Below are 23,616 nucleotides of genomic sequence, written 5' to 3'. Positions count from 1 at the left end.
ACATACCCTCCCTATAACCTTAAGAATCCAATTCAAGCTACATGTCCTCACATTCAAAGCCTTCACCAACACTTCTCCCTCTTTGATATTGTAACAACATATTTCCCGTCACACCCACTGACTCTTACCTGGGTCTTGACTTCAAGATTTCTCCCATGATGTTCCAATCTTATGGAACACCCTAATCTGCCTGACCTGACTCTCCCCCAAACCTTTAATCTTTCAAGCATTTTTTCAAATCTCACCTCTTCCCTATAGCCTATCCCACTCCCATCTGAGATTACTCCCTCTGCAAACTAAAAGTAATAAAAAGCACAGAATCAACCTGTTTGATGCTTCCCTGATAAAATAAAGGTAACAGAACATAACACCAGCTACCATCCAGTCTCTCTGTTTACTAAAGGCTCAGCATTACCCTCTACCTCTATATTGTCATTTATCACAATCGTATCCCTTTATACCCATTGTCACATGTTTGTACATTTTTCGTCAACCTCATATGTCCTTGTTCTGTTTGCATGTAGGATTTGGTTTTTGTATGATTTGTTGTACCCACTGATGGACACTGCATAGTTCTGAGTCACCTTATAAATATGCAATGTAGATGATGAATGAGGGTTTTAACTCACTCATATATTTAGTGACTGGTTTCCATGTGTATTTTTACACAATTGTCATAACCCTGGCATATCACAATATAACAATATATCACAATGAGCAGGTGTGAAGTGCAGAATAGAGGTGTATATCTCACCTTGAATAGGTCTATATAAATATATTAATTTGTGCTCACTATATTTTACTTTTTGGGTCAATCTCCACGGGAGTGATCCTTTGTACAAAATGAAATTGCCCTATTGAAGCTATTGCTTTACTTTCACTACATCAATGTGGTTTGCAGTTACAATGTGAAAATTATTTAAATAGTTACATTTAATAGTAAGTTTAGAAAGAGTTCCCATACCTCTCTCCCTTGTGTAGTCAGTGATGTCAGCTCACTGAAGAAACGGTCAGGGTCAGATTCCACAATGTAGATAAGATCATCTTTATAATATTCATATATTGTCCTCAGTGTTGAATCTTTATATTGATGTAAAAGCTCTGGGAACTTCTCTGTGTCATGTAAGTAGACATGTAAATAGAGATGGGGAAGAAAATACTTCATCATCACTAAGAAGTAAGAGTCATACAGATATGTCACATGCACAACAGCCATAAATAGTAAGGATTTGGAAATCTCCATACTATGGGAAAGCTGTGTGCTACAGGTTGTTACATTGCATCTCTCTATGCTAGTAGAATAATAACAGAATGATGTGTGTGTGTATATATATATATATATATATATATATATATATATATATATATATATATATATATATATATATATATAGTTATTCTTGGCAAGTGGGAATGTATAGTAAGTAAATATTGGGTTGTTTTGTATTACAGCACATCTGTCACATATGTAACATGTGAATCAGTAAGGCATGCAGTTTAGGTCCTGTCCTTGCAGACATTATTGGGCATAAAAAATACATAGTTTATAATCAGAGCAATTTCTGTTCAATCTGATAAAAAAAATGGTGACTAAACTTTGAAACAACCAGTCACACAGTAACAGTTGGGTCATTAAGTGGCACACAGATCCTAGAGATGGGGATGGTATGATGGGTACTGTGTGCAGGAAATAACAATCCATCGATAGGAGTAAGTAATCTGGTGGTGGATGAGATGGTATGACAAATAAATTAGTAACTTCTTCCTGGATTCAGTTCTTGATTGGCGGCTATCTTTCTTCTAACCTGGGAAGAAGGAAACACCTACACCACACAGGCTGGAAAACCAGAATTGCATAACTAAGCAACATTTTTTGTAAATATAATATTCTAAAACAAGATTCAATTCAATAAAAATAAGATTTAGTACCTCTAATGTACCAGTTCTGATATACCAAATCTGAGCTATAATCATATAGATTTTTCCACAATCTACTTCTCCTAAGCAATAAGCTATATTTTTATTAACTATCAACTGTATTTGAATTTCTCTCATCTTGATTGTTCCTTTACCAACTAAAAGCAAATCTACATGTATATTTTTATTTGCTAATTATATAATAACTAGTGCTACCTTAAAGTGAAAATAAGCAGGATATATAGTGTTCCTAAATATAATTCTCATTAAATAGATCTCTAGTAGTGGTAGGTCATTATATCATTGTTTTGCCTTTAATTTAATTGCTGTTTTAAACAGCAAAAGCGCCGTAAATCGTTGATTTGACAAAATTAGAGGTTCATAATTTTACCCCCTGCTTAAACACTATAATTTGTCTCAGTCTCTCCCCATGAGACGCAGATGTGGAGCGTTATAGGCTCTTTTTTGCCCTCTGTCTTCATCCCCCACACCACTGAGTAGTAAGTGGATGGGGATGTGAACTCACATTATTGTTCTGCACACTTTAACACCATATTTATCGGTATTACAATTGTTTATTTCTTAGTTTGATTATCTGTAAGTTTAACTAGGCACAGATAATTACATAGAGACATAGACAGAGTAAAGAATCATACTGACCTTTTGTTACAGCTACTTCTTGATCCTCCTCCATTGCACGACAGGGTAAGTAACCAATACAACCTTCAGAGAAGAAAATAATATATGGAGCACTTTATATCAGAAGTGAATAAAGTTACAATATATTACTGTATAAAATTAGCACACAATGGATGACTAATGAAACAAGAAAAAAGGGGGCACAAATTCAGTGTTTTTTCCCCTTTGTGATGTCATCTGCATATATTTGTGCCTTTTAGTTTGCTGTAACTGGTGATTGCAATGTTTAGAATGCCAAGATGGTGGTGACTGTGTTGCATGACTGCTATGGGACCAGGATGCACAGTGTTTCTTCATGTCTCCCCCTACTGACAGCCAGGAGCACACACTGTGAACACTGTTGTCGAGTCTCAATCTTGCTATCACTCTCTGTAATATTGGCTTGTAAGGGCTCCATTTTGTTTCTTTTTCTGAACTCCAACTCCAAGTACATTACAGGACAGAAAACTAACCATTGTCAGTCGCTATAAGTGGCAGATATCTTTCCATTTATTGTCTTCCACTGAACTCAGGTTGTTTAAAAAAGTTAGATAAAAAAGGATTTGTGACAAGAAGGAGCACTTAAGCTGTGTAGGCTTCATTGTCTACTGACCCACCAGAAAATTAATGCACCTAGTTTTGTCTAAAAAGTATATATGGTCAGAGTACTTTCTATTCCTAACCCCTTCAATTTCTCAAAATTACTGAGAGGCAGATTCTGGCCATATTCAAATAAAGACTCTGAGACTCGTTCTCTACTCTATTGACGCCCATGTCCAGATATCTGCGACCTCTACTCGCTTCTCCTGCAGGAAATCCTCCTCTCCTGAAATGGAGAATGTCTGAGGAGACATTGCTTGGACCTGACCCTATGCAACTCAATGAATGTCTCCATTAATCAGAGGAAAATTAATTTGTATTGCAGCTCCCAGAAACAAAGTTGTAAGAGAGCTTACAAACAGTCTGGAAGTTGAAATCTGGTCCCTCCTAATCCAACACCAGGGGTCTCTCAACCCTGACCTCCTCAACAAACTGATTTACCCAAGTCCACATCAATGCGGTCCTAGCTAAAAAAAGCTGCTAGATCCATTAAGTGGGTTCAGCAGTGCTTTTATGAAAAAAGTGATAAGTTAGACTCACTTCTTGAGAAAAACAAAAACAAACCTCCAGTGCCATTTCCCACATTAAAAGACTCAAACTCATGGCCCTCTATAACTACAAACTAATAATGAATCAATCAATCCTTCTATTCTCCTTCACATAAACTTGAAGCCTCCCAACTATCAACCACCCCAACTTTGAGTGGGCAATAGACAGCTACTTTCTCTCCCATAACTCCCTCCTAATGACACAGCCATGCTTAATTCAAAATCTCTGAAGAGAAAACAAAATGCCCTCTTTCGATGAATAAAAAATCCTTGCCCCAAACTCACAGCACTATTAGAGAATGATTCATTAGGGCATTTATCTGCATTTTTTTGAGCCTATAGTACTCAAAATCACTCTGCACCTGCTCAGAACTGGCAGAGACGTGCTAAAAATGCGTGTGGTCCCACGATTTTACCGCAACCAGCACTAGGCCAACCACTCTGGGTGGGTGGAACTATAGCAATGGGACACCCAGCAGGGGTCCCCCTGTCATAATGACAAACTAACCCCAAGCTGTTTAGCTCTGGGCTGGATTCCCTAGGGGGTGGGGTCTGCAGAAAAATTGCACGGGTGCCCCTTCTAGGCAGAGGTCAGGGTCACAAGCGAACAAGATAATCCGGTAATCAGGTAGAGGTCAGGACAACAGGCAAACAAGCAGGGTCTGGTAATCAGGCAAAAGGTCACAATAGGAGATCAGACAGCAGTAAATGAAACTGGAACAGGGATGAACAGGAGACAAGCAGCAGCCAGGTATAAATGATCAACTGCACCAAACACAGACTGAGGCAGGTATATGAAGCCGAAAAACAGCTGCAGGTACTTAACCGGGTAAGGGGATTAACTCCTACAGGTGAGGTGTAAAGTTCAGGGGCAAAACAGCAGCGTTGTAACAGGACTCAAACAGAGTGCAGCAAAAGACGTGACGTGACAGGACAAACGAGGGACAGTAGACAGACATGGGACAATAGGGAGAGGACCCTGCCTGTTATGGCTTACATTCTAAAGGCAGGGGTGGTGAGAGACAGTAGGACCAACTAGGAGAAAAATTTAGATGGCAGACAAGGAATAGGAGGTGATGGATAGAATGGTTAGGAGGTGGTAGGATAGGTGAGTTTGAAAAGGTGAGTTCTGATTGAGCATTTGAAGTACTGAAGGTTGGTGGAGAGTCGAGTGAGACGGGGAAGGAGTTCCAAAGATTAGGGAAGCAAGGCAGAAGTCTTGGAGGCAAGCAAGGGAGGAGGTAATGAGAGGTGATTTGAGGCTGAGGTCAAAGCCGGAGCGGAGTGGCAGGGTAGGTAAGTACCTCGAGACAAGGTCAGAGTTGTAAGGGGGAGAAGTGTTGGTAAGGGCTTTGTAAGTGAGGGTAAGGAGCTTGAACTGTTTTCTGAACTGGATAGGGAGCCAATGAAGGGATTTACACAGAGGAGAAGTGGAAGAGATGTGGTGGGAGAGGTAGATGAGGCTAGCCACAGCATTCTGTATGGATTGAAGGTTAGAAGTGCGAGAGTGAGGAATGCCAGTGAGAAGGAGAAGACGAGAAATGAGTGAATGGACCAGGATTTTGGTTGCTTCCGTAGAGAGGAAGGGTCAGGTTTTCATAATGTTAAGGAGGCAGACATGGCAGAATTTAGTGAGGGACTGGATATGAGGAGTAAAGCTGAGGGCTGAGTCAAGGGTGACTACAAGGCAGTGGTCTTGGGTGAAAGGAGACAGAGTGATTTTGTCAACCAAGGGGGATATATTGGGAGGGATAGCAACATTGGCAGGAGGAAAGATGATGAGCTTGGACTTGGAGATTGTCACGATTTGCATTCTGCAGCTGCTGTCTGCAGTGACTCTATTGGATTTGTTATGCATTCTACTTGTAGTACCACTGCCCACCAAAGGGGCCACTGTGCTACTTTGGTTATTTTCCTTGATCACTGGGATTTGTATCACCTGCATGAGGCCTATATAAACCTGCCTGCTTCAAACAGTCTGGGCCAGATCATCAGGTCACTCCTGTGAGCATTCCCTGTGCTCAGCTTCTGTCTACACTGCTGTTATCTGTGTACTGTACTTCTACATCAACAACCATTATACCTGGTACTTCTAGTTCCACGCTGCTTGCTGAAATCTACTACTGCTGTTATCTGTGTACTGGACTTTCCCATCAACAACCATTGTACTTGTAGTTCCACGCTGTATGCTGAAGCTACCTGTTGTTTCTCATCTGTATACTGAACTGCAATCAAGTTACCTTGTCATCTGTGTGTCTTAATAAAGTCATTATAACCACTTACACTCTCTCCGTGGTCATACCTGGGAAATCCTGACAGAGATGTTGAGTTTCAGGAAAAGCTGTGACATCCAAATAGTTACAGCAGAGAGACAGCTACATACCTGGGTTAGGACGGCGAGAGAGAGTTCAGGAGAGGAAAGATTGATTTGTGTGTCATCAGCATATCGGTGGTATTGGAGGCCAAATGATTGAATGAGTTCACCAAGAGAGGTGATGTAGAGAGACAAGAGCAAAGGGATAAGGACAGAGACTTGTTTCAATAGAAAGTGGAAGAGGGGAGGAGGAAGAGTCAGAAGCAGACGTGCTAAAAGAGCGGCCAGAGAGGTAGGAGGCAAATCAGGAGACATTCGTTTCGCGAAGACCTAGGGAGTGAAGGGTGGTGAGGAAATGAGAATGATCAACACTGTCAAAAGCAGAAGAGATGTTGAGGAGTTCAAGAAGGAAGAAGTGACCATTGCACTTAGCTGAGAGTAAGTAATTTGTTACTTTAGTAAGGGCAGTTAAAGTTGAGTGAAGGGGACGGAAGGCAGACTGGAGAGGGTTAAAAAGAGAGTGGGAAGAGAGAAAGTGGGTCAGACGATTGAAGACAAGTGGTTTGAGAATTTTAGAAGCAAAGGGAAGCAGAGATATGGGGCGACAGTTGGAGACAGAGGATGGATCAAGGGAAGGTTTTTTGAGAATAGAAAAGATGAAAGCATGCTTGAAGGCGAAGGGGAAGACACCAGTTGAGAGAGGATAGAGAGGTGAGAAAGGTGATAACAGGCATTGGAAGAGAGGGAGTGAAGGATCTTGAAGGGGACAGGATCCAGAGGACAGGTTGTAGAAGAAGGGGAGGAGAAAAGAGAGAGTATCTCAGTCACAGTTACAGGAGGGTAAGAGCTAAGGGTGGCAGAGTGAGTGATAGAAAGGACAGGTGTGAGGACACCGGGGTTATTACCAAAGCTCTCTAGATACCCGGTCCTCTAGGTTCACAGGTCACACAGGTAAGGAGACAGGAAAGAAATAATAATCCCTTTTATTAAACAAAGTGCACACACTTAGTAAAATACAACAGTGCTCCCCAAGGAGAAACTTGTTCTCCCCGCCAAATATATCAAGTGTCAGAAAATCACCAGTGCAAGTAAAACTCCCCAACAAAATCCCCAGCAGGTTACCTCCAAGCACAGAGTCCTAGCAGGCCCAAACTCCTGGTAATAAAATCCACAGCTGACAATCCAAGTGGGCCAGGGTTTCTGATCCTTAAGGTGGGTCTGTGTATCTTGCTGATCCCAGCCGCTCGGCCAACTCTCCACCAGCTTGGTGGGACCCTGGGTATCAGTCTCCCTACGGATGTAGGCTCACCAATTCCCCAGAATCTGCGAGTGTCTCCCGATGGAGTGGTAACAGAATCAGTCCTAGAGGTACACTGTCCGATCTCTGTCAAGAAGCTCCTGCCTCAAGCATTCCTTTAAGGCCCTGCGAGAATACGGTTACTCTCTAACAGGTCCTTGCTGTCTCCAGATTCTCCAACAACACCCCCCATCCCCCAGACAGCTCCTTTTTGGTCCCTTCTCACCACCCCCCCCCACTCACTGTCCTCTTGTGATTGGTGGTGTGAAGAGTTTGGGTGGTAACCGGGGTGGAAATAGTGCATGACATCAGTGGTCACCCCTTGCTGTGATGGTGCCATTCAGACTGTGTTGCAGACTTGCTAGAACAATAGTTAGCAAACAGGGAGAGACCCCCTACTGATTTTAGATAAGGTCCTGACCCTCCTTTTTTTAACCCGTTCCACTAGTTTTTGATGTCACAGGGTCCACAGCTGATTCACACTTCCTGTGAGCTGCCTCTCCCCTCCCTCTCTGGACACCACAGTAATAACAGATCTGGCCACCGGGCGGCATTTAATAACAGAGTGGGCCATGGTTGTTCAATTGGCCCACTGAGGACGGACCGGGTTGGCACGATATTCTCAATATAAGGCCCGGGTCTGTCACATACCTCCCCCTTATTAAATCAAGGGGACAGTTGGAGTCTGGTGGTCGGGCTCCAGATGTTCTCCTTGGCACGGTGGGTTCCTTAATGAAGGGTTCTCCTCCTCTCTTCTGGAGAGTCCGTCCGCATTTGAGTGGTCTTTTCCCTTTTTGTGCGAGATAGTAAAGTTATAACCTTGTAATGCTAAACTCCACCGTAATAACCTCCCATTTTCCCCAGCAGATCTTTGTAACCAGTAAAGGGGGTTGTGGTCTGTAATTACTGTGAACTCTTGCCCATAAATGTAGGGTTGTAATTTCTTTAGGGCCCACACTATGGCCAGGCATTCTTTTTCAATGGTGGCATAGGCTACCTCTCTATCCACCAGCTTTCGGGATAAATAAACTACTGGGTGCTCATGCCCATCCTCCCCCACTTGGCTGAGCACAGCACCGAGTCCACACCCTGAAGCATCTGTCTGTACCAGAAATCGTTTCTTGAAGTCTGGGGCTGCTAACACTGGGGACTGGGTCAATGCTGCCTTCAGAGCGTCAAAGGCTCCCTCGCACTCTGGGGTCCATTCTATACGTCTAGAGTATTTTTTCTTTGTCAAGTCAGTCAGGGGCCTGGCAACAGTGCTATACTGCGGCACAAATTTTCTGTAGTACCCTGCGATCCCGAGGAACGCTCGTACTTGCTTTTGGTTGGTGGGTCGGGGCCACTGAACAATGGCTTCTACTTTTGCCGGTTCAGGTCGTATGATTCCCCCACCAACACGGTGCCCCAAGTATTGCACTTCTGCCATGCCCATGAAGCATTTGTCTGGGCGAATGGTCAACCCTGCCTGCCTGATTCTCCTCAGGACCTCTGACACCTGCACTAAGTGATCCTCCCACGTCTGGCTGAAGATGGCAATGTCATCTAAGTAAGCCTGGGCAAATTCCTGACACCCCCCCAACAGGTCATCAACCATCCGTTGGAATGTGGCTGGAGCATTTTTCATCCCAAACGGCATTGTCGTACATTCAAACAATCCCAGTGGGGTTATAAAGGCTGACCGCTCCTGAGCCTCGGGGGTGAGGGGAATTTGCCAATAGCCCTTACTCAGATCCAAAGTTGACACAAACTTGGCTGCCCCTAGCCTGTCTAGTAGCTCATCTATTCGGGCCATGGGATAAGCATCAGTGGTGGTGACCTCATTTAGTTTACGGTAGTCCACGCAGAAGCGGGTGGTCCCATCCTTCTTCGGGACCAATACCACCCCTGCAGCCCATGGACTATTTGACTTCTTAATTACTCCTAAGGCCAGCATTTCCTCTATCTCCTTCCGTACTTGGGCCAGTACAGCGGGGGTCATGCGGTATGCTACCTGCCTTATGGGCTTCTCCTCCCCCGTGTCTACATGGTGGGTGGCTAGGTGGGTACGACCGGGCTTACAGGTAAATTGGGCCTGCTCCTTCTCCAGTACCTCCCTCATTTCCTGCCTCTGTCCCTCTCCTAGCTGCGTCCCCACTGTCACTGTCTCCACCCCCTTTTCCTCTCTCACCTCCCCTATCATCTCCAGTAGGGGGTCTACCTCTGTGGGACCCATGGGGGGACAACACACCACCATTGCTGCCACTTGCCGTTCCACATAACCTTTTAGTCGATTGATGTGGAAGGTTTTCAGCCAGGTTTCCTCATCATCCAGCGCTACTACATAGTTAACCGGCCCTACCTGCCTCACCACTTTGTATGGGCCATCCCAGGTGGCTTGAAGTTTATTCCGTCTCACTGGGATTAGCACCATCACCTTCTGTCCTGCGTTCAGCTTCCTATCCTGAGCGTGGGCATCGTACCACTCTTTTTGTCTTGCCTGGGCTCCTTTTAAATGGCCTTGCGCCAGCTGCGCTACTCTCTTCATCCTCTCCCTCATCTTCTCTACATATTTAAGGATAGGCTGCTCATTGGCCTGGAATGTTGCTTCCCAGCTCTCTCTAACCAGGTCTAGGGGGCCTCGTACCCTCCGGCCATACAGAAGTTCGAAAGGAGAGTATCCGGTGGACTCCTGGGGTACTTCCCTGTATGCAAACAGGAGCTGCTGCAGGGCCCTGTCCCAGTCTCTCCCTTCAGACTGTACATATGCCTTCAGGAGGTGTTTCAGCGTTCCATTGAAACGCTCACATAACCTATTGGTCTGGGGATGGTACGGGGTGGTTCGTAGGGGCTTAATGCCCCACTTTTCCCATAGGGTCTGGACTAGGTCCCCTTGGAATTGGGTCCCCTGGTCAGTAACCACTTCCCTGGGATATCCTACCCGGCTGAAAATGTCCACCAGAGCCTGGGCCACATGCTCTGCGTCTATGGACGACAGGGCTACTGCCTCTGGGTATCTGGTGGCAAAGTCCACCAGGGTGAGGATGAATCTTTTTCCGGTGTAACTGGGGATGGCTAATGGACCTACGATATCTATAGCCACCCGGGCAAAGGGCTCCTCAATTATAGGCAGGGATTGTAGTGGAACTTTCTTAGGGGCTCTCCCTATTCTCTGACAGGTGTCACAGGAGGCTTTGTAACGTTTCACATCCTGGGTGACTTGAGGCCAGAAAAAAGTCCGCAACAACCGGGCCAACGTTTTTCTGGTCCCAAAGTGCCCCGCTGCTGGAATGTCATGGGCCAGCACTAATAAATGGGTCCGGTAAGCCCATGGTACTACCAACTGCTTCACTTCTGTCCCTGGGTCTTGATCTAGGGTGGGGGTGACTACCCTATATAACAGTCCTTTGTCCCACACTACTTTACTGCCTGCCACTTCCCCTCCCCCAGCGTCTGCTGCACTCCTCAGTTTGGCTAGGGATGGGTCAGTCTGTTGGGCCTTCCTAAATTCCCTTCTGTCCTCCTCCCCCAAATCAATTTCTGGTACAACATCAGATATTTCTGGGTTACTCACCAACGGTGCTGCCTCTGGCTCCTTGGTTCTGGTTGCCGGGGTTAATCTTGGTGGTCTCCTTGGCGTTGCGGCTTCTTGTGCTGCTGTGGCTTGTGCTCGGCTCTGGCTGCGGGTCACAGCTTGCACAAAGTGAGTGACCAATCCCTGGCCCAAATCATTCCCCAAAATCACTTTTGCTGGTAGTCCATCCAGAATGCCCACCTCCACCATTCCAAATCCCGCCCCCAATCCAAATGTACCCGGGCCACCTGAATATCTGCAAGATGGCCCCCCACCGTGGAAATCCGGACCTGCTGTCCCTCCATAACTTGGGATCTTTTAATTATATCAGGCTCCACCAGGGTCAGGGATGCTCCTGAGTCTCTCAACCCCTGGACCTTGCAGTCCCCCACCCACACGTCCTGTAGATGACCCTGCATATTCCTAGGGCTCTGCCTCCCCTTCCCCAAAATCAGGTTCACCACATACACCCCGTCCCTTGCCTCTGGCACATCAGGACAGGGTGGCTCGGCCTCAATGCCGATTTCAAAATCTCCTGGGGCATACTGTACAGCGGCCACTGGTGCAGCTCTGGCTCCTGGGATCGGACTTCTGGTACGGGGGCAATCTCTCTGGAAGTGCCCCACCTGGTTGCACCGAAAGCACCTCTTTGGATTCAGGTCCCAGGGTCTGGATCGGGCTGGTTCATCTCTTGGATTCCGGGCAGAGTTCTCTCTAATAAAGGGGGCTCCCGGTGTCACTAGACCTGCTGGAATTGTTCGGCTCCCCCTCCCTGCAGCTGCTTGACTAGGCATACTAGGGGCTCTCCATCTTGGTCGACTCACCACATACTCATCAGCTAGCCCTGCTGCCTCCTCCAGGGTCTCAGGTTTTCTGTCCGCCAGCCATTCCCGGATCTCTGGGGCCATTTTTAGAGTCAGCTGCTCCAGCATAATGAGCTCTTTAATTTGCTTAGCGGAGCGGGCCCCTTTCCCTTCCATCCATTTCCCGCAGGCCCTCTGTAGCTGGCTGGCAAATTCCTGGTGCGACTGTGACCCTCCTTTATTCAAAGTCCTGAACTTGTATCTGTAGGTCTCTGCATTTAACTGGAATTTTACCATCAGTGCCTTTTTCACTGTACCATAATCCCCACATTCGTGAGGGCTTAGAGCCTGGTAAGCTTCCAGCGCTCTCCCAGTCAGGCTGGGTCCCAGATATTTGGACCACTCTTCCTCCTCAATCCCATGGACTCCCATCAAGTTTTCAAAAACCTGGAGATGGGTATCAATGTCTGTGTCTGCCTCTTTAAAAATTGGGACTCCACTATATCCCAGCTGAGGTCTCAACCGGGCCTCTCCCCGACCTTCTACTCTCTGAATCTGGGGTACCTCATATGCTACCCCCAACATTGCTTGGAGTACGGCTGCCCTTTCATGCAGGGTTGCCCTTTCCCCCAGTGCTGTCAGCCAATCTTGCAGCACTGCTGGAGTGCCGGACGGTGGTCTGGGTTGTGTCCCACTAGGGGGTCTCTGTGGCTGGTCTTTGGCCTCCTCCTCTTCCACCTCTGACTCTTCCATCTCCTCAGGGTGGGCCTTTTCCCATTCCATTAGTTTGGCCACCAGAACTTCACGCACGTCTGTGTCATCAAAGTCCACCCCTTTGGTTCTGCAGAACCCCTGCAAGTGTTGTTTCCTTGCTTTCATATAGAATCTCTCTGTGGCTTTTAAGCTGATCTGCTCTGCTTCTGTGGCCATTCCTGCTGACTTCCTAGCTAGGGTTTTTTTTTTACTAACACTGGTGCTGACAGACTGTTGCCTTGTGTCCTTACAGAGCCTGACCGTATCTGGATACGAGTCCCTGCGCTCTACCCAAACGTTGGGACTGTGTGACCCCACTGCTTGCCACCAAAATTGTGAGGACACCGGGGTTATTACCAAAGCTCTCTAGATACCCGGTCCTCTAGGTTCACAGGTCACACAGGTAAGGAGACAGGAAAGAAATAATAATCCCTTTTATTAAACAAAGTGCACACACTTAGTAAAATACAACAGTGCTCCCCAAGGAGAAACTTGTTCCCCCCGCCAAATATATCAAGTGTCAGAAAATCACCAGTGCAAGTAAAACTCCCCAACAAAATCCCCAGCAGGTTACCTCCAAGCACAGAGTCCTAGCAGGCCCAAACTCCTGGTAATAAAATCCACAGCTGACAATCCAAGTGGGCCAGGGTTTCTGATCCTTAAGGTGGGTCTGTGTATCTTGCTGATCCCAGCCGCTCGGCCAACTCTCCACCAGCTTGGTGGGACCCTGGGTATCAGTCTCCCTACGGATGTAGGCTCACCAATTCCCCAGAATCTGCGAGTGTCTCCCGATGGAGTGGTAACAGAATCAGTCCTAGAGGTACACTGTCCGATCTCTGTCAAGAAGCTCCTGCCTCAAGCATTCCTTTAAGGCCCTGCGAGAATACGGTTACTCTCTAACAGGTCCTTGCTGTCTCCAGATTCTCCAACAACACCCCCCATCCCCCAGACAGCTCCTTTTTGGTCCCTTCTCACCACCCCCCCCCACTCACTGTCCTCTTGTGATTGGTGGTGTGAAGAGTTTGGGTGGTAACCGGGGTGGAAATAGTGCATGACATCAGTGGTCACCCCTTGCTGTGATGGTGCCATTCAGACTGTGTTGCAGACTTGCTAGAACAATAGTTAGCAAACAGGGAGAGACCCCCTACTGATTTTAGATAAGGTCCTGACCCTCCTTTTTTTAACCCGTTCCACTACTTTTTGATGTCACAGGGTCCACAGCTGATTCACACTTCCTGTGAGCTGCCTCTCCCCTCCCTCTCTGGACACCACAGTAATAACAGATCTGGCCACCGGGCGGCATTTAATAACAGAGTGGGCCATGGTTGTTCAATTGGCCCACTGAGGACAGACCGGGTTGGCACGATATTCTCAATATAAGGCCCGGGTCTGTCACAACAGGTGTCTGACGAGAACAGATATCATTTTGTCTTTGAAGTAGGTGGCATAGTCAAAAGCGGTGATGGTCGGGGGGAGGATACAGTAGAGAAGTAATGGTAGCAAACAGGTGTTGGGGTTTACTGGACAGAGAGGCGATGAGGGATGTGAAATAGGTTTATTTGGAAAAAGAGAGGGCAGAATAGTAGGAGGAAAGAATGAATTTATAGTGGGTGCATTCAGCAATTGAACGGGATTTCGTCCGTCTGCGTTCAGAGGAGCGGGAGCACTTTTGGAGGAGACAAGTAAGATGGGAGTGCCAGAGTTGGGTTTTTTAGATTGGCGGGGACGAAGGCAGTGACGGGGGCTGCAGTATCAAGGGCAACAGAAAGCATGGAGTTGTAAAGAGTGACAGCAGAGTTGGGACATGATAGGAAAGAAATTGTTATGTACTTGCCCTTAGATTTGCCCTCATTCAAGATGACCATGATTGCCTCATGAAGTTTCCATCTTGGATCTCTGTTATGAACTTGCCCTTACAATAGCCCTTATCCAAGATGGCCAGGACATCTTATGAAGATTCCATCTTGGATCTCAATTCCTGTTTGGGCCTAGAAAAGGCACTTTCTGTTTTGAAGCCTTTGCTTGAGTATTGTGTTTGTATCTGAACCAGATGCTTCCACTGAACCTTTGACCCTTGTGATTTGGACTACAATTACTTGATACTTCTACCAGACCTTTATCTGTCTCGAGACTTTGGACTTTTTTGTTGGATCCTTGAGATTTATTTATATATCAAAATAAATCCTGTTTATTACAGAACTACCTGGCTATTGGGTTCCATTTATGATACCAGAAGTGTGACAGGATACTCAAGCCTAAAATGACGGACCCCGCCGGTACAGAACCAACTGCTTTACAGTGACTTTCAGATCTGAGTTTCCACATGCATTCTGCCTCAAGACAGCTACAGGAATTTCATGTAAAATTACAAGGACTTGAGGCCCAGTTTACAAATAATTTTCAACTGCAAAACCAACAGGTAACCGAGTTGCAAATAAATGTTCGGGAACTTAAAGATTAAATAGCGCTCCAAAATGGAGTTATTACAGAACTACAGACGCGACTTCAAAAAGATAATGCTGTAGCACCTTCAGCTGCAATGCATCAGCCCACACTACCTCCGGATCGATTTTCAGGCGACTGTAAAATATACAGAGGTTTTATTAACCAATGTAATATGCATTTTGATTTACATCCTACTTATTTTCTGACTGATGTCCAAAAAATAAGTTGTATTCTTTTATTGTTGAAAGATGATGCCTTGGCATGGGCTTCTCCTTTGATAGAAGCAAAAAGGCCAATATTACAAAATCTTTCTAATTTCATGGGTGCAATGAATCAGATATTTGATGATCCAAATCGAAGTGCTACTGCTGAGTCGGTTTGATTAAAGATGCGTCAGGGCAGACGTTCAGTGGCTGAATACACCTCTGATTTTCTGATGGGTCTTAGACACAGATTGGAATTTGGCAGCCACGCTGTCTGTTTATCGAAAAGGATTATCTGAGTTTATTAAAGATGAATTAGCTAGAACTGATGCACCCACTAAATTTGAAGCTTTTGTTAAACATTGTATTCGTATTGATGCTCACAAAAAAGGATTCCTCCTTTCAGTGATCATCAGCAACTGATAAAGCTTTTTCCATTTTGAAAACAAAGTTCACATCAGATCCTATATTAATTCATCCTGATCCTACACTCCCATTTGTTTTGGAAACTGATGCATTGGATTCAGCTATAAGAGCAGTAATTTCACAAAGAGTAGGAGAAAAGATGTTACTTCACACCTGTGCTTTTTATTCAAGGCAAATGGCTGCTCCTGAAAGAAACTATGATGTGGGAAATAAGGAACTTCTTGCCATTATACCTGCTTTTTCGGAATGGAAACATCTTTTAGAAGGTGCAAAGCATCAAGTAATAGTCCTCACAGATCATCGGAATTTGGAATTCCTTAAATCGGCAACAGATTATCTCCTCGACAACCTCGATGGGCTCTCTTTTTAAGTCGTTTTGATTTCCTTATTTCCTATAGACCTGGATCGAAGAATGGAAAAGCTGATGCTCTTTCAAGAGCATATGTGGAGAATCCTCAACAGGTAGAGCCTGTTCAAACAATAATTCCTGATTCAAATTTTTTGGGGTTATTTGTACAAGTGAGTTGTTATTATTAGAGATCAAGAATGGATATGATACGGATTCTATCCTCATGAACCCTCCAAAAAATGTTAAATTAACTTAACTATAAGGAATATGTAGCAAAATATGTATCCTTTTGTACAACGTGTGCCAGATTTAAGACTCCTCGTGCTTCTCCTTTCAGACTATTACAACCTTTGCAAATACCTACAGGTCCATGGAATTCCATTTCCATGGACTTTATTGTAGACCTTCCAAGATCTAAGAATATGACCACTATCTTTGTGGTAATTTACAGATTGACAAAGATGGCTCACTTTATACCATGCCAGGGTACTCCTACAGCAAAAGAAACAGCCGACTTACTTATAAAATACGTTTTTCGTTTGCATGGCTTTCCTAATGATGTGGTGTCAGACCGAGGCGTTCAACTCACATCACGATTTTGGAAACCGTTTTGCAAATCCCTTGGCATTTTGGTGAACTTGTCCCCCACATTTCATCCACAGTCAAATGGACAAACTGAGCGAACAAACCAAACACTTGAGCAATACCTTAGATGTTATATTTATCACCTACAAGATGATTGGGTTGATATCCTCCCCATGGCTGAGTTTGATACAATAATTCTCAACATTTGTCTACAAGATTTAGCCCTTTCTATGCTAATCTAGGATATCATCCAAATATATGTCCCAATCTACCTTCTGACTCTCCAATTCTTGCTTTGGAAGATAGACTGAGTCTTATGCAAAATAATCTTGAATTATTAAAAGAGACATTGAAAACTGCTCAAGAAAGATATAAACGTGATGCTGACAGATCACAAAGGGCTGCTCCAACTTTTAATATCTTTGATGAAGTATGGTTGTCAACTAGATAAAGGATAAAGTTACCATCTTCTAAGTTGGGAAGCAAGTTTATTGGTCCATATAAGATCATTGCACAGATTAGTTTAGTGGTATTTCGATTGAATCTTCCTGATTCCATGAAGGAAAATCCTGTTTTTCATGTGTCATTACTAAAACCTTCAGTTAAGAATCCATTTCCTGGTTGCTCTTTGCCTCCTCCTGAGCCAATTCAAGTTGATGAGCTTGAGGAATTTATAGTCGAAAAGATCCTGGACTCTCGTATGTTTCAATTACAGTATCTGCTACGTTGGCAGGGGTATGGGCCAGAAGATAACTCTTGGCAATCTGCTAAGGATGTTCATGCCCCACTTTTGGTAAAAACAGTTAATCCACAGCATCCTGGGAAGCCTGGTCTTAAGTCGTCCAGAGGACGTCGTTGAGAAGGGGGCATCCTGTTATGTACTTGCCCTTAGATTTGCCCTCATTCAAGATGGCCGTGATTGCCTCATGAAGATTCCATCTTGGATCTCATTTCCTGTTTGGGCCTAGAAAAGGCACTTCCTGTTTTGAAGCCATTGCTTGAGTATTGTGTTTGTATCTGAACCAGATGCTTCCACAGAACCTTGCTCTCTTGTGATTTGGACTACTATTACTTGATACTTCTACCAGACCTTTATCTGTCTTGAGACTTTGGACTTTTCTTGTTGGACTCTTGAGATTTATTTATATATCAAAATAAATCCTGTTTATTACAGAACTACCTGGCTATTGCCAACACAGCCTGTAACTGACAGTTAAATAGGATCAAAGAGCCATGTAATCACTTTCTTGAATTAACCCCAACTAATGACATATACAACAAAGAAAGTAATAACATTTTAAAACAAATAAATAGAGTAAGCATACCATATATCTAATAGACAATTATGCACATCAGGGGGTGAATGTATTAATGTCCGGATTCTTCAACTCCGGCGAGATCGGCGTCTTCAGTGCTTAAATTTAAAGCGCACTGCCTTGTAAAGGGAAACGTCCCTTTACAAGGCAGCGCCGCTTTAAATTTAACAGCTGAAGACGCCGATCTCGCTGGAGTTGAAGAATCCGGACATTAATACATTTACCCCCAGATCCTTTACAGATAGCTGATGCAGTGGGTGTTTCAAATATTTATCATATATCTAATAGACAGTTATACACATCAGATCCTTTACAGATAGCTGGTGCAAACTTAGATCTTCTATGAAAGAACAAGCAACGCTGAATGAGAAATAAACAGATGTGAGGTCTATTTATACTGTAGGGGGTTTACCATGACAACTACAACCAAAATGGTGTTTTAAACCTTTCACACATTACCCATATTTTATTACCCTACACCCACCTCCCCAGAGGTATAGGAAGAGCCCTAGTGCTTTCAGCACTGGGCTGACTCTTCCTAGACGGGGAGCCCGCACAATTTTTTTGGGGACCCTACTCCCTAGAGAATCCAGCCCTGTGCTGAACAGCCTGGGGAAGGTTTGTCATTATGGCAAGGGGAAACCTGCTGCTGTGTCCCACTGCTATAGTGCCACCCATCCAGGGTGGTTGGCGTACTGCTTGTTTCAGTAAAATCGAGGGGACCCCACGCAGTTTTTTCCCCCGATTTCGCCCCAACTAGCACTAGTCTGGCAGCACTAGGGTTAATAGAAATAGGAGGGTGGACTCTACATGTTCTTTCTAGCCAGTTAACTTAGACCTGCCCCAGAGCTGCAGCAAGAGATACGAACGAAATGGAAGGTTATTTCCACGGCCTTAGAGCTTGCTATGGCCATGGCTGCGTGCGCTCGAGTTTGGCACGCCCACACTCGAGTTTGGTACGCCCACACTGTATATCACTACGACTACATGCTTCTTCCCCACCCAGATCATTTCCCTTTATCGTAAGCTGTAGTAAGTCCCTTTTCCGTGCGTTAGAGCATGGAGAAGGGCTCTTTTATTGCCCGTATCTGTGTTTTATTTTTATTAAATTAATGTGGTATGTGGGTTTAATCGTTTATTTAACATTTTAGTTCGTGGCACTACATGGCTCAGAAAGCCCTGGGTTTCAGGACATGGTGGCACTTGTGGTTCTCCAAGTGCAAGCATGCCCTGGCTGCCATGGTTATGCTGGTGCTTGTAGTTATACAGGCACCAGCATGCCCAGACTGTTAATGGCAGCATGGACTGGCTGGGACTTGTAGTCCCACAAACTAAAATGGTGTTTTAAACTTTTTCACACATTCCACACATTTTATTACCCTACACCCACCACCTCATGGGAGTAGGAAGAAACCTAATGTTTTCAGCACTGGGCTGGTTCTTCCTAGATGGGGCACCCATACAATTCTTCTGCAGACCCCACTCCCTAGGGAATCCAGCCTAGAGTTAGCTTGTCATTATGGCAGGGGACCCCTGCTTCGTGTCCCGTTGTTATAGTGCCACCCACCCCGGGTGGTTGTCCTAGTGCTGGTTGTGGTAAAATCGGGGGGGCCCCACTCATTTTTAGTCCTGTATCTGCTGGTTCTGAGCATGCGCAGAGTGATTTTGAGTACAATGCGCTCAAAAGCGACAGATGCGTGCCCTAATGAATCCTGCCCTAAATGTGGTCTTGCCATCCCTAATCAGGAAGGTATTGTCCCCAAATGCCAGGCTGCAGACAACCAAATTAATCATCAATTTAATCCAGCATGTAAGCAAGAGCCAGATGCCATCTCGCCCTTTTGTTAAATGATTTCAACAACATTGGGTTGCCCTTCCAGTTTAAATTTCTCACAGATGTCTCAGCCTTTTACAGCAATTCCTCCCCATATGTCTTAGTGAATGGCCACCCCTTCCCCTCCTTTTGCATAAGCAATGGCACCAGGCAAGGTGATCCTCTCTCACCCTTCATTTTTGCTTTGACCATTGAGCCTTTAGCAATCAAGATTAAATCCAAACCAGACATCACAGGCATAAAAGTGGCCTCCAATAATCATAAGATAGTCTTATAGTCTCCTCCCCATAACAGATCCCCTGATTTTAACACCAAACAAGACAGCAACCAAATTAACCCATTCTCTGCCCTGTCAAACTTTAAAATAAATGCAGCCAAGTCAAAAATCTTACCATATTCCTCTCTACAGTAGTGGGATGGGTGGTATCTCTATCTCTTTTAAATTGATGGGTTGACTCCTGACTCTCTATGATGGTTGGGTGGGTGGTCTCTCTCTCTCTCTCTCTCTCTCTCTCTCTCTCTCTTATATTGCTGGGGTGAATTCTGACTCTACAGTGGTGGGATGGGTGATATCTTTTGACTATCTCTCTCCTTTATATTCCTGTGGTGACTCCTGACTCTCTACAGTGGTGGGATGAGGGGTATTTCTCTCACTCCTATATTGATTGGGTGACTCCTGACTTTACACGGTGGTGGGATGAGTGATATCTCTCTCTTTTATATTGCTGGGGTGACCCCTGACTTTCCACGGTGGTGGGGTGGCTGGTATCTCTCTCTCTCTATTATATTGCTGGGGTGACTTCTGATGATCGGCATTGGTGGAGGGATTGGTTAGGATTTATTTTCTTGGCTTGGAAACAGGGAGAAATTCAGCAGTCAGAAGAAGAAAGATCACACCCAAAATAAAAAGTTACTTGTCACCTTTTATATTGCATTGTTACTTATTTCACCATAGTTAAGGATAGCAATTATCACTCACCAATGGGCAGGTACAACTAAACACACCTACTTGCAGTGACTGACACACGCCAATACAACTACACACACCTACCTGCAGTGAACGGCACACACATATAACCACACACACTTACCTCCAGTGACTGACACACACACACCTACCTGCAGTGACTGACACACACACATACAACCACACATACCTACCTGCAGTGACTGACACACACATACAACCACACACACCGCATACTTACCAACGCTTCCAGAATGCTCGTAGACTGCCGAGTTCCATGTAGGGCTCGCTGACTACCGGGAGAGTAGGGCATCCTCCTTTCTAGGGAAGTGGTAGGAATTTGGTGCCTCCGTGATGCGATTCTTGTGGAATTAAGTCATTTTGACCCGATCCCCCATGGTAAAATGATGCATTTGTCATTGCGTCGCGGGTGGCGGGGTCAAAATGACACAGCTCCCCAGGGCCCTCTCTCAGATGCCCACCTCTCTCCCACATCTCCAGGAGGCCAACAGTTGGCAAGTATGGCCTACCTGCAGTGATTGACACATTCACATACCTACCTGCAGTGACTGACACACACATAAAACCACATGCACCTACCTGCAGTGAATAACACACACATACAACTATGCACACCTACCTGCAGTGAATAACATACACATACAATTGCATACACCTACCTGCAGTAACTGACATACACTACACATACAAACCTATCTGCAGTGACTGACACACACAGCCACACATACCTACCTGCAATGACTGACACACACACACACACACACACACAAACACACACCTACCTGCAATGACTGGCACATACACCTACAACTACAGTCACTTACCCGCAGTGTCTGACACACACACACACACACACCTAGCTGCAGCGAAGGACACACACATGCAACTACAAACCTACCTGCAGTGTCTGACACACACACACACATAAACCACACACACCTGCCAGTAGCAACTGGCACATACACATATCTGCAGTGGCTGCCACACACATACAACCAAACGTACCTACCTGCAGTGACTGACACAAACACACACAACTACCTGCAGTGACTGACACACACAGTCAACCACACACACCTACCTTGAGTGACTGACACACACATACAACTACACACACATACCAGCTGTGACTGACACACACAGACAATTAGACATACTTACCTTCAGTGACTGACACACACATACCTATATTCAGTGACTGACACTCGCATATAAATACAAACACCTACCTGCAGTGAATGACACACACACACATACAAGTGCACACATCTATTTGCAGTGTCTGACACATATACAACTACACACACCTACCTGCAGTGACTGACATACAAATGCAACTACACACACCTACCACCTGTGACTGACACACACATCTACACACACCTACCTGCAGTCACTGACACACACATACAACCACACACACCTAACCTGCAGTGAATGACACACAGACAACCACACACTTACTTGCGGTGAATGACATACACATGCAACTACACACACCTATCTGCAGTAAATGACACACACATTAAACTACACATCTACCAGTAGTGACTGACACACAAATACAACTGCACACACCTACCTGCAGTTACTGACATACAAATGCAACTACACACACCTACCACCTGTGACTGACACACACATCTACACACACCTACCTGCAGTCACTAACACACACATACAACCACACACACCTAACCTGCAGTGAATGACACACAGACACCACACACACTTACTTGTGGTGAATGACACACACACACACACACACACACACACACACACACTTACCTGCAATGTCTGGCACACACACCTCTATCACCAGTGATTGACACACACACATACAACTACACATATCTACCACCAGAGACTGACTGACAAACACACATACAACTACACACACCTACCGGCACTGAATGACACACACATTCAACTTCACACATCTACCAGTAGTGACTGACAGACACATTCAACTACATACACCTACCTGCAGGGAATGTGTAGGGTCCCAGCTCTCACAAAGGAAACAGCAGATTATTTTTCACTAACACAGAATATCTCAATTCTGTATACTCAGCCCGTACCCTCAGTGTTGCAAGTCTGAAAGTGAAAAGCAGAAACTGTGACATTGTGACCTACAAAGCAGAGCAAACTCTCACCTGAAAGCGACCGCACCCCCAAACAAGTCTAACCTGTTGCTCGAATGAGGAAGTGGAATTTAGTTTCCTAGCAGTGAAAATCAAAGGCAAAAATGGGAAATATAAAATGATTTTCCTTGTAGTGCTATATATATATATATATATATATATATATATATATATATATATATATATATATATATATATATATTAGAGATGAGCGGGCTCGGATATCTGAAATCCGAGCCCACCCGAACGTTGCCGATCCAAGCCGGATCCGAGACAGATTCGGGTATTCCCGCCAATTGCAAAACTGAAACCGAGGCTCTGAGTCATAATCCCGCTGTCGGATCTCGCGATACTCGGATCCTATAAATTCCCCGCTAGTCGCCGCCATCTTCACTCGGGCATTGATCAGGGTAGAGGGAGGTTGTGTTAGGTGGTCCTCTGTCCTGCTATATCTCGTGCTGTGCTGTGCTGTGCTGTGCTGTTCTGTTCAGTTCTGTGCTGTGCTGTGCTGTGCTGTGTTGTGCTGTTCAGTTCTGTGCTGTGCTGTGCTGTGCTGTGTTCTGCTCAGTCCAGTGGTGCTGTGTCCTGTGCTCTGTCCTTCTGAGTTCAGTGGTGCTGCTGGGTCCTGTGCTGTGTCCTGTTCAGTCCAGTGGTGCTGTGTCCTGTGCTCTGTCCTTCTAAGGGCATTGTTATTTCCCCATTATTCCCAAATTATAAAAAATTTCAAAAACAGTTATAAAAAAAATTACAAAAAAAGTAATTATATATATAAAAAAAAAAAAATATCCCAAAACAATCCTGCAGTATAAGTCCATTGGTACTGCTATATTACAAAGTTCACTAATTCAGCAGTATAAGTCCAG

General features: G+C 45.0%; 1 protein-coding gene across 6 annotated transcripts in view; it reads right to left on the bottom strand.

Moving 5' to 3' along the window:
- Positions 1 to 22,721, bottom strand: part of LOC142108441 (NACHT, LRR and PYD domains-containing protein 12-like) — a 274,230-nt gene extending 251,509 nt beyond the window's left edge. For 5 of the 6 annotated variants that reach the window (XM_075192079.1, XM_075192082.1, XM_075192081.1 and 2 more), the window contains exons 1-3: positions 22,594 to 22,721; positions 2,578 to 2,640; positions 965 to 1,113 (exon numbers count right to left, since the gene is read on the bottom strand). In XM_075192079.1, coding sequence (XP_075048180.1) covers positions 965 to 1,113; positions 2,578 to 2,611 — 183 coding nt within the window. In that variant the 5' untranslated portion in view covers positions 2,612 to 2,640; positions 22,594 to 22,721. The remainder of the gene's footprint in view (positions 1 to 964; positions 1,114 to 2,577; positions 2,641 to 22,593) is intronic. The other variant, XM_075192083.1, reaches the window with a different exon arrangement.
- Positions 22,722 to 23,616: the final 895 nt, after the last annotated feature.

This window comes from Mixophyes fleayi, chromosome 12, assembly GCF_038048845.1.
Source record: "Mixophyes fleayi isolate aMixFle1 chromosome 12, aMixFle1.hap1, whole genome shotgun sequence".
In the NCBI taxonomy this organism is placed as follows: Eukaryota; Metazoa; Chordata; class Amphibia; order Anura; family Limnodynastidae; genus Mixophyes; species Mixophyes fleayi.
The sequence above is the reverse complement of the archived record's forward strand: the minus strand, read 5'-3'. Positions and strand labels throughout refer to the sequence as shown.